The sequence below is a fragment of the Coffea eugenioides genome, chromosome 5 (assembly GCF_003713205.1).
Source record: "Coffea eugenioides isolate CCC68of chromosome 5, Ceug_1.0, whole genome shotgun sequence".
In the NCBI taxonomy this organism is placed as follows: Eukaryota; Viridiplantae; Streptophyta; class Magnoliopsida; order Gentianales; family Rubiaceae; genus Coffea; species Coffea eugenioides.
The window spans coordinates 31843337-31855954 of NC_040039.1; the positions used below are offsets into that span (position 1 = coordinate 31843337).

At 31.8% G+C, this 12618-nt stretch overlaps 1 protein-coding gene and 1 long non-coding RNA gene across 2 annotated transcripts; both read right to left on the bottom strand.

The window, feature by feature from the left end:
- Window positions 1-3069: 3069 nt before the first annotated feature.
- On the bottom strand, window positions 3070-5213 carry LOC113771400 (protein FAR1-RELATED SEQUENCE 5-like). The gene is made up of 2 exons (XM_027315982.1): window positions 4956-5213; window positions 3070-4836 (listed from the first exon to the last, which is right to left on the bottom strand). The coding sequence occupies exons 1-2, from the start codon at window positions 5211-5213 to the stop codon at window positions 3070-3072; spliced, it is 2025 nt and encodes a 674-aa protein (XP_027171783.1).
- A 3625-nt stretch (window positions 5214-8838) lies between these two features.
- LOC113769953 lies at window positions 8839-10480 on the bottom strand. Its single transcript, XR_003468361.1, has 3 exons — window positions 10411-10480; window positions 9722-9790; window positions 8839-9088 (listed from the first exon to the last, which is right to left on the bottom strand). It is a non-coding gene; the product is annotated as an uncharacterized LOC113769953 (long non-coding RNA).
- Between the last annotated feature and the right edge of the window lie 2138 nt (window positions 10481-12618).

The window sequence follows — 12618 nt, forward strand, 5'->3', positions numbered from 1 at the left end:
TATAGAATAGTTATGCACAACTAACTTGAACAGTTTCATATTGGTAAAGAACATCTTTAACTCTAGTTTGGATTATTGATGTTATTAGGATTGAAAACAATAGACTTCTTACTAGAATTTTCGGAAAAGTCTGAAGTAACGATAGTTATGGTAACGAATCTATTTTTACCTGATATAACAGATAAAAATACTTTTAGCGACCATTTGATTACCTGTTGTACTGGTCATCTAAATGAAATAGTATCTAAAAATTTGGTTAGTAAGTTTTGCATAAAAAACAGTAAGTTAACTCGATATATTAGTAACTTTTATGTCTCAAAAAGTAAACTTGAATAAATATGGAACTAACTTTTTTTTTTGAAGTAAAATACTACTCTATATCTGAAACTTAGTTTTTGGAGAGTAAGTTTAGTTCAAGTAATAGTAAGTTTTTATAGATTAATAGTAAATATTGTTGATAGAATATTAAATTTGGTTAATCATCAAAACTTAATAGTTTGTGGCATAAATTTACTATTTTACTAAAAGAAACTTACAATTGTACGTATCATTTATAAATGTTATATGTTTGAAGCATTTTAAATATACCATGAAAACTTTTTTTTTTGCATATGACCTTATGAAATATGTAAGAATAATTTGTCATATTTTAAATTTTTAATTATGGGAAAATAAACAACTAAGTTCCCAAAATATTTCACTTTTATTGTTTAAAAAATCTCAACTTGTTGGTTAAATTTAAAATAATTCTATTGTCAAAAATAGTTTTTCTCAAATTAACTTTCATGATTAGATGTGAGATACAAATATGGTAAAATATCCCTCATACATATGTAATGGATGTAATGGATATTTCAGACTTTTAGTAAAAAAAATTTGTTGTTAAAATAACATATATCATAGTGTACTAATTATTTTAGGACCATTTTATAGGTGAACTAAATTTAATTTAAATTATACAATAGATTATACATGCATGTGATTTTCATTTATAATTATTGGATCCTATTCTTATGAACAATCTCCCAAGGAAAAAAATCCAGATCATACTGATTTTCTTATATGAATTGTTATACTAATTTTGTCATTTTTATTATTATATTATTTCTCATTTTGGTTAGGCTTTTACTCTTATTATTTCTTGTGTCTCAGATGTAAATTTATTAAAACTTTATCATCTTATTATATTCATAGGTGTTAAATTATAAAAATTTTGATATATAAACAAGTAATATTCTATATATAACTAGGAAGATTTGTTGTTATTGTTATTCGAACTTTCAAACTTTTCAAAAATGGAAAATGATTAAAAGCTTATAATACGACAAAATTTTATTACATATTTCACAAGATTATGTGAAAAGTCAAACTATTTTTCATAGTATTTTAAAATATATAAATATTTTTTTAAAATTATACCTATAATCATGTATTATACAAGCATATTATGAGTACTTACTAACTAAGGTACTAAGAATTAATCATTAATAAAACATCTTATCGTTATTTCAAATAAATTTCCTAATACTATTTTGAAATATGTTTTAAAATAAAATAGCACATGTGTCCCATAAATCAGTAAGTTTTGATTATTAATCAATTTACCATGTTATTAGTAAGAGTTACTATTTATGTATAAAAACTTACTATTACTTGAATTAAACTTACTCTCTAAAAAGTAAGTTTGGGATATAAAGTAGTAATTTATTTATTTAAAAAGTAAGTTTAATATTTATTCCAACTTACCTTTTGAAGTATAAAAGTTACTAATTTATTACGGTTAACTTATTATTTTAGATAGAAAACTTACTTTCTTATTTTTAAGTGTTATCCTATTTAGGTGGATAGACCTATCAAATAATCAAATGATCGCTAAAAACAAATAAAAAATAAATCAAAAATGGTCATCCAAGTGTTATCCTATTTGTGTCTTAAAAAGTAAATTGAAATAAAAATGAAAGTTACTTTTTAAAAAAAATAAATTACTACTCTATATTCAAAACTTACTTTTTGGAGAGTAAGTTTAGTTCAAGTAATAGTAAGTTTTCACGGATTAATAGTAAATCCTGTTGATAAAACAGTAAATTTGGTTAATCATCAAGACTTACTAGTTTGTGGCATAAATTTACTATTTTACTTAAAGAAACTTATATGAAACAAGTATTAGGAAGTTTATTTAAAATAATGCTAAGATTTTTTTATTAATGATTGAAACTTAATATTATAGTTAGTAATTGTTGGTAACGTAAATGTATAATATATGATTGTATGTATCATTCATCAATGTTATGTGTTTTAAGCATTTTCATAAATGTATGTATCATTTACAAAGGTTATGTGTTCTAATAAATTTATTTTCTAGGTCACAAGTATAAAAGTTAAATTTGTACTAATGTGGCATAATCTTTGAAAACTATAGTAAATTTACCCACATATTAAGTTTCGTGAGATTCAAATATATTTTGTATCATTTACAATATGGATTTATACGCACATTTTTTTTATCAAACTTACTTTTAATTGGCAAATAGTATGTAAATTATTATAAAATGTCATTTTATAATAATCATAATTTGTATAGGTGAATGGTATATAAACTGCTAAAATTGCCAATTTATAAATGATCAAATCTTACTACTTTATGGCATATATTAGTTTGGTCAACTAAAAAATTATCGTAATTAAGTATACGTTGGTTGTTGATTTGAAATTTGCACCCCTGTCACTATTTCGTTATTTCTACCACAAGTTTTTCTAATCAAAGTAAAACAAAGTCAAATATCTTATTCTATGTCTTTATCTTTCTGATTAGTGAAAAAGACTATTTTGTAGTGATTGATAGAAAAATTAAGAAATAAATCTCCGGCCAAGGCATCCAATAACCCATAAAGCAAAAGAATGAATTATAAAAGGAAGTATACTGAAATGATAACATATATAAGCTAAACCATATTTATGCTCTTCAGACATTCACGCATATGAGTTGAATCAAAAATAGCATTATCATTTCATATCTAGTTTTGAAAAGCTATTCTAACCGTAGAATAAGACAATTTTAAGAGTAGACGATTACTTGCAATTTTTGCATTGTCGTCGCTTTCGCTTGTGAGTAGAATGTTTTGCCTTTTGTCCCTTTGTAGCAACAACAATTGGATCACGAACATCAAAATCACTCCTCTTTATGGACTCATCCATCATATTATCCTTTTTTTTAGCTTTATGCACTAGAGGCGCATCATTCACCCAAAGATTTTTGAAACGAGATGTTGAATTTATAATGCACTCTCTAGCTTCATCATATCCTTGTTGTGTCTTAACTGCATAAAAACACATTTGATTACTTAATGCACATAAAGCACCAAATCGAGCTGCTTGAATTGCTGAATCTTCAAGTTGAATAGAATATATGTTTTTTTCGGCTGGCTTTGCTTGCTGAGTCCATCTAAACAGAATGCATGATTTAGGAATCTCGTCCATATCCTCAGCTTTCATAACTGCAAACGCATGGGAGCAAGGAATTCCATCTGACTCAAGTTTCTTACATGAACAAATAATAGTCCTTTCAGATTTATCCAATTCCACTTGCCAAGAGCAAATTCGATGCAAGTACTCAGTGAATGTATATAACTTCACCTTATCTTGATCAACAACTGAAACGAGGCGAAGTGAGGCTTCAGCATAAATTTCATCACGAATCTTGAAAAAAATCTTTCTTGTGAAAATGCTTGCAGCATTTCCTTCCAATTCTCTCAAATGAGTAATTAGAACAGGAGATGACTGACTTGTGATGCATTCTTCCTTGTGTTCATTCCGCCTAACTTTTGATAAAAATAGCTCAAATCGATGAGCAAACGGGTAAAGTAGCATTTTGAATTGAAGGTACTTGTGCGCCGTAGCATTCAATTGCTCTGATCTTTGGGTTGATTTCATTCCAGCAAAAAAGTGTCCTCTCAAAAATGCAGCAGCCCATTTTTCCCTTTTGTTGTATAAATCGACAACCCATTGGTTATCTCTCAAATTGTGTTTCTCAACTAGCAAATGCCACCTTCTCTCAAACTCTTCATGGCTACAAATCATGTCCATTGCCACATCAAAATCAAGAACGAACCCCTTATTTGTATGGGTAACAACATTTCTTTTTAAATGCCAAGCACATAATCGGTGACGGGCAGAAGGAATAACTGCCTTTATTGCATTTCTCATTGCACCATCCCCATCAGTGACAACTGAGATAGGTGCCTTTTTTTCCATGGCCTCCAAAAATGTTTCCAATACCCACTTATATGTGTCCTCAGTCTCATCAGCAATTAATGCACACCCAAAAATTGTGGTAACATAGTGATGATTTACGCCGGCCAAAATTACTAGTGGCTTCCTATAAGCATTGGTGCGGTATGTAGAGTCAAAGACAAGAACATCACCAAAACATTGGTAATCCAAACGAGATTGAGAATCTGTCCAAAAGAGTCGTATCAATCGCTTCTCCACGTCAACGGCATACTTGTAAAAGAAATTTGGCTCACCATTTGCTCGACCATCCAAATATGCCAACACCTGAGAGGCATCACCAACTTCAAGTGCATTTCTATGGAATTGGTCAACAGCATTTCGTAGATCCTTTTCTGTGTATCCCATCTTGTTGTGGCCCCCAGCTTGGTAAGCTTGAAGGTCCACTATTTGAGGAATTCGAATACCAACTCCATGCATCAAAATAGCATGCTCCAAGTCTGCTGGGTTGACACTCCTATGTGATCGAAGAAATTGTACAAATTCTGGATTTGCCAATTGGTGATTGTGATCCATATTAAACCGCTTAATCGTAAACTTCTGAATGTCCTTGTTCCATTGCACAATTATAGTTGCCAGACAACCAACTCTCGTAAGGCGTTTGCCTCTTTCTTACGGTTAACTAAATTTAACCATTTGCTATTTCTAAAGCCCTCTCTGTTGCATACCCATCGTTTGTATGTCACAATACCTTTCCGATCTTTCTTTTCATCCCGCTCTCTAATACCAAAACCGACCATTTTGCTATGACATAGGTAAAATTCTCTGGCATCTTCAATGGAATCAAATGTTAATACTTGAATTTCATCAGAAGATAATTTGTCAAGCCGATCAACAATGGTTCTCCAACTTATACCACCACCAAGCTTGGCCGATTTGTTAGATAACTGTTCTAGTTCATCTACATGAGCTGTCATTTCTTCCATTTTCAGCATGATGCTAGAAGCTATCAAGTCAAAGATGCTGTCATGTCAGTCAAAGAGGCTATCAAGTCAATGTTTGTGTTGATGTATGTTTTCTGAGATTTTTACTTAAATTCTTTGCAATACAAATGAAAATATTACAACTTTGGACTCCTACGCAATCTATACTCAAGTTGATCGTACCCAAAGATTGGAACCCAAAGATTAATTCTTAATTCTTAGTCATTCAAATCTTTTGATGCGAACTCCAATATCTCCCAAATAAAACAGCCTAGTAACTCAGTTTTCATCGCTAAAGAATCAAATACTCATAGCTATCATTACTTTTTTATGCAAAAGTCGACATTTTTAGGTAAAGACCCCCGGTTACTAGGTAACGAAAACCAGAGACTATAGCTCAATGTAATAAACTAAACATAAAAGCACAAGCAATAATACAAAGGGTAAAAAATAAAAAAGTCATTTATGGTTAAGCAAACATATAGAAAAGCCCCATGTGATATCAAAACATACAATCCGACATCTCGTGATTTGAATTAAATTGAAAGATGATGAAAATCGTTAAAACTAACGTATTTGAGGCACATGCGCTTGCTTTGCAACTAATAGTACCTTAAAGCAATTTTTTATAATTAATTTTCATTTGATATACCTATTTTACCCCTTATAGAGAAGCCCCTAGTGGTTAACTTAACCTACAAAAAAGCCCTCTATAGCTTCGAAACATATACGTTGGATTTAATTCGAAACTTTCAGGAAATATATTGGAAAAAGAGTAAATATTCTTGATAGAAATCAACCGCGGGTCTTATGTACACTACTTTTGGGATATGGTAAAAGTTTTAAATTTGGGTTTTTACTATTATAATATTATCTTAGAGTCTTTTTTAAGAACTTAAAGTAAGAATTTTGAGAGTCTACTTTTTTTTTGTATAAAGTGAAGGAAAATTTGACAAAATAGTTACTTATATCTTTCTCAAACTTTCGAGTCAGCAAGCAAAACTAGACCCTACGATACTAGTATAAGATTTGTAAGTGTTCATGAAAAGTGAAAGTAAAAATTGTCAAGGTCGACAAAGCCATCAAAAGAGGATGATTGTGAATTTTTTTGTAATTATGGTGCTATCCCACATACAGATATTAATCAATCTAGAACAACTATTTTATGTATGACAGGGATAAATGTTATATATTTTGAAACCACAATGGACTTTTCTGTAATTTGGCTTAACCATAGGGGATTTTTCTGCATTTTATCCTTATATATATCTGGATATTTTTGTCATTTTATCTATCCACTTTAGTTTTGACAATTTCTATCACCTCTCCAATTTGGTTCAAACTATGAGATGCTCAATTGTATGTTTCAAAACTACAATGAGCTTTTTCGTATATTCGCTTAACCACAGGTGGCTCTTTTGTTTTTTACCCTAATACAAAAGCATACTTCATATCTCAATAATATGGGGAACTAAGATTGATAATTAGGCCAAATTCACAATAAAAATGCTAGAAAATTATTTACAATGCCTAGAAAAGTTAGCCAAAATTGAAAAGATCTCATAATACCAAATATTCACTAAAGAAATGCTGTATAGTAACACCATTTAACGCTTAACACATACACAAATACAAACCTTAACAGTAATAAAACTTGAAATATAAGCCATTGCCTTTCAGGAAATCGACAAAAATTTTAAAAATTTTAATCATAAATTTCACTTCACCTTTCTACCCCTCTCCTACACTTAAGATAACATTGTCCTCAATGTTAGGGATAAAATAAAGAATTAATAACATGAAAAGAACTGAAAGTGAAATTCTCCTGACAACAAATGGAGTGCCAAAGACCAAATGCAGTGAGCGAAGTTGTCAGTTATCATCCAATAGTCAACCTCAGGAAGCCATCCCACCTCAATATAAAAAGACAAGAAAACACTATAAATAGTAATTAAATACACCACCAAATAATCCAAACTAGAAAGCAATAAAATTGTAAAGAAATAAACACCACCATTAATCCAAAAAAAGGAAAATGTTAAATGAAGTTAAAAAGAAAGTCGAGTTGCTTTCCGAGAAGCACTAAGTTTAATGTCTTCAACCAACTAAGGCCAGATAAGCTCAAGAAGGATAAAAAGTTTCAGCTCGTCTCATTGCTTCCACATTATGCTTTGGAAACCCTTCATGGTATGGTTGAGGAAGCAACTTAGTTTCATTCTCCACAGCTACCACCCGCACAGAGTAGCAATCATAACATACAAATTTCTCTTTGACAATGCACCAAACATCTTATATGCATTCACAAATTAATCACATTTAACTCTAAACGTCTAGTCTCAAATCCTTTCCTAGATGTTTCATATGGCTATTAAGCATATTTTACCCGTAGACAATCAAAACTACAACCATTTCCTAGATGTTTCAACGGACATTTTCAGCCCCAAAATTGCAATAAAATCTTCAAATTCTCAGCCTTGATTTCGCAAGAAAATCTTGACAAAAAAAACAAATGAAATATAAATAAATTACAGCAATGTAGTCAAACGATTTCAGGTGGACATGATGGACTAACCTCGGCACTGCTCTCTTTGATTGGCTACCACCGTCGCAAAACCCTTTTGTTGTGTCTGCATATGGCAGCACCCAAAACCAACCGATCGATGAGAAAGGATAGAGGGAAAGTGTGAACTAAAGATGAAAAAGGTGAAGTGAGAAAATTTATTCAATTGTAACCAAGAGAAAGTGTGGACCAAAGTGGAAACCTTGGCCTGGGAATTCAATCGTATCGTTGGAACTGAGGACTAAATAAGAAGAAGGCAGATGACTTTAAAGAGATAGGTGATACCCGAAAGTGTTTCAGGAACCCAAAACCGTTTTCAGGAACCGGTAATTTTTTTTTACTTAAATATGTACATTTTTTACTTTTAGTATTAGTAAGTTTGATTCAACCATAAGTAAATTTTGTCAAATAAAAAGTAAATTAAATTACTCAAAGTGTAAATTTGTATTTCTGACTAAAACTTATCTTTTAGGCATATACTTACTAGTTTTAATTAAAAAGTTACTAAAGTTCATCAATAATTGCATGACACTTCTCCAAAACAGATTGACAATGCTCGAACTGGAAATTATTTGTACAAAAATTTCAGTTTCAACAAATATACAGGTCCTATCATGCTCATATGATTTAGGACTCATAGCTTCTTTTAATTTCAAGCTCTAAAAAAGGTTACAAGTGCTTTCCTTTACAAAAAGGAAGTGCCAAGAGCACATATAGATGATCATCTTAGTGAAACAGTACTATAAAAACCTAAAGGTTCACAATACCGTACAATATTGTGGGCAGAATACCAACTGACTGCATAGACAATGCCTACTATGGACAACTTCATATTACTCAACTGGGAAGAGTCTCCCACAAAATGGAAAAACTCTGGACTGTGGACTGGGATGGCAGCAGTCTGTTCTTAAAGCAAACAAAGAAACATGCATGAAGGAACCTTACCAACCATGTTGCAAAAGGAAAATGATCAAATAAATTCTCCGACAAGAGAAACAACAAATTTTGCATAGAGTTCAGCAATGTAAAAAATGGCCAATGCTCAAAAGTTAAAAGAATGATTATGTGTATTCTGTTTTTCTAAGCAACAGTAGTCCATAAATTGACCAGAAATCCGAGAACGATGATAATGCAATTAAATAAACAAAATCTCATCTTATCAATCACGTCTTAAAAGAATAACTTATTTTGCAGGATGACAAAAAGGCTTCATAAATATGAAAGAATCTATAGTGATCTATCCATGACATACCAAGAACGATCCCTTGAGCACCTCTGTAGTATGAGCTTGTCAAGGTCCTGAACCTCTCTTGTCCAGCTGCAAAAGGTGTCATGAGCCCCATCAGATCACGGAGAACAAAATATGCAGTAATAGGACAGTGGAAATAAATAGCAAGAGGGGCGTACTATCATCAGAAAGTAGTAGCTTGGATTATTTATGAAAAAGGAGGCTGAGCTTATTTTAAGTCATGAATCAAGGATCCCAACAATAAATTTCCATTAGCAGCACTAGGAAAAAGAGGAATACAAACCCAAATTGGGTCTGATCATGGTGAAGTAGGACTGATTGTCAGTTTCTAATCTTAAGGAGGAAGAAGTTGCATGATCAGCTGCGATGGCAAGACAAAACCTTCTGACAGATAAGAAGATTTACATATAATAACAACTTCTGGGGAAAATGTTAATTAGGATGGCACGGCATGTTGAGAACAGTAGAGAAAGTACAAACATTTGACTTGTACTAGGTAAAGCGCAAAATGTCCTGCTGTATTTTGTGAAATTACAGCTAGTTCTATGTCCAAAGAGATTTACCACTTGAGCCTATGATAGGGAAAAAAAACAAATAAAAGTAAAGGTGTATCATCATATTTGCACAAAAGAACTTCATAAAGAGAATTCGGAAAGCTGCCATAAACAGTTAGCAAAACTATAAATGATAGGATCTGCTTACCGGTATCCCAAATTGTAAGCTTCAACTTCTTCCCACCAACAGTGAGCAGCTTGATCTTAAAATCCACACCTGGAATGAGGCACAAAATCATCGGTTAGCAGATGCAGATTAAGCTGGCTCACAGATTCAACTCTATATTGGAGGGAGAATCCTTGTTGTCTGATAGGATACATAAAAAAAAAAGTGCTGGTGTATCGACCAGTCATGTAATTGTAGCCAAACAAACTGCAGATTCTAAGGATTTCACCAAGAGGAGGAAAGTTCAAACTAAAACAATCACTCTCTGGCATACAGTCTACATAGAAAAATCTATATTAACATGTGATGAAAACTTGCTGCCGAGAAATCTCCATATTGATCCAATTAATGTGCGCCCCCTGGCTCTTAAAAACCGATTTGACAACCAAAATTTTGCTAATTAAACAGTAACTAATGATTTGCAATAAGTGCAATGGATGATTGGAGACGACAAATTAGTTCACTCCAAATCATAGAGCAGAACAGGAGACGCTACTTGTAACAGTAAAATTGAAATCTGGTATCAAAATCATTGTGCTTTAAAGATGAGATCACTCAGTAAAACACTACACAATAATTATCATAAAAATGTGCAGTAATGCATATAATCCGCATTTTTAAATTTCTTAATTCGAAGTACGATCGATACATAGTATTAGATAGAGGTGTACCCGTATCATCAATAATTGCATAGGGGGGAAACCCTTTCTCCTGAACCTGTGCTATCTATAAAGCATATTTAGCTTTTCCTCCACGCCTAGGCAGGCCAATTGATTGACCGAAATGAGAATCAATGCTTAGTAGAAGGCAGAAACAGAGACTGACGCATGAAACCTACCAGAAGAGTTCAGCCTGAAGATATGATAGAATTGCTTAGCCCGCTTGATCAATTTTCTAAATTTTAGCAAAAGCTAATCCCGTTCCATAAGATGATGATCGTACTCCTTCCTTTTCCAGGAAAAAAATTCTACAATCTTCCGTGAGGTGAGAAGATAATAAAAAGAAGGGAAGCAACTTTAGAGAGATGCGGAAACCCAAACCGTTTTCAGAAACCGATTATTTTCTTACTTTAATATGTCAATTTTTTACTTTTAGTATTAGTAAGTTTAAATTAAACAAAAGTAACATTTGTCAAATACTCCCTCCGTCCCATTGTTATTGTCATAGTTCACCTTTTTTCATGTCCCAAAATTTGAGTCACACTACAATTTTTTTTCTCTAACATTCCATTTGTAGCCTCAAAAGAGACATTGATAAAATAAAAAACAAGTATGATGGAACCCACAAAAGCAATAAATAGACATCCAAAAAAAAGGTGCGTGGACAGCACCAAAAATTTTGATGGCCATAAATAGGCGCGTGCTTGGCAACAACATGAAAAAGAGCTTACATTTTACATGGACCCACAGATTCTTTTCACATCACCATAGACAGCAATTAAGATTTGATATCGGTCAAAGGGGCACGATTGGAAAAAAATGTCTCACATTCAAATTGATTGAACTGTGCATAATAAGTTAGAATCCCCAAAAACGTCCCTTATTTTGGGACGGAGGGAGTAATAAGTAAATTAAATTACTGAAAGGGTAAATTTCCATTTTTGACTAAAACTTATCTTTCAGGCATATACTTACTAGTTTTAATTAAAAACTTACTAAAGTTAATATTAATTATTTTAATATAATATTTAAAAAGTCGCTAAAAAATTCGATTTGTCACTAAAGGTAATAGAAACCTGTAATAGTAGGTTTCCCTACCATCGTTACCATAACTATAGGCACTGTAGCACTGTCCTACTTCAGGTATAAACTTTTGGCAAACAAGTTCTTGTGCATGGATATTCCCTGCTGCTGCACCCAAACAAAAAAAAAAATGCGCGCACACTCACACACAAACACATTACTCATGAGCATGTTAAGTAATTTGAAAACAAAAAGAAATATCTAATTAATTATCTAACTGAATTTAATATTCTATTATGAATAACGACTACTACTCAACTAGCATATAATATCTTACGCTATAAGCACATACAGAGATTATTTTCTGAACTTTGGTTAAAAAGAATAAAAAAGAACATAACCAAATTAAGAGAAATGAAGTACAAAATAACATGTATTTATAAATTGAATAATGCACATACCTAAAAGAACAAGAGCAAGAAGCAGGATGCAAGCATAAGAAGTTTGAGCAACCATATTTGTAAGGTACTTCGTCTAAGAGCTTTTTATCTATGTGAATGAAAAACAAGGTGAAATAAATGTATTCTCACAATCTTATTTATAGTATACATTAGAGAACCGGGACGGAGGATGGGGTTGGATTGAATCAAGTGATAAGATGGGAAGAACTTATAAAGAATGAAAGGATTTACACTAGAAAAAGTTACGTTGAGAACAAGAAAATTGATTTCTTCCGTACAGGAAACTAGCTACCATATGTGCATAAGCAAAATTGGAAAATAATTTACTTCCCTAATGTAAGATGGTTGTTTGATTGAAAGATTCCAATAATATAAAAGATGTAGTACCAATTAATCATCTAAACACCAAATTAGTGCAAGTCTTAAAAGAGCAAGCCTTATATAAACGGCATTTAACAACAACTTTCTTAATTTTGCGTTCAGAATACGGAATCCTACATTACATTACCAGGAGTTGAGCACATATAGAATACAAAATAGAGGGTAAAGCTTCCACCGACGCACCGACTTTTGGTGGTTAAGTTCCTACAAAATGTATAAGGAGTGTAAGTTGAAGCTAAAGCTCCAAATTAGTCAAATATTAAATATCTAAACAGAACTTTATTTGAAAATTCAACTATTAAATATCTAACCAAAATTACCAAAAAAAAAAGGCTAATATGCCTTATTCTTTAAA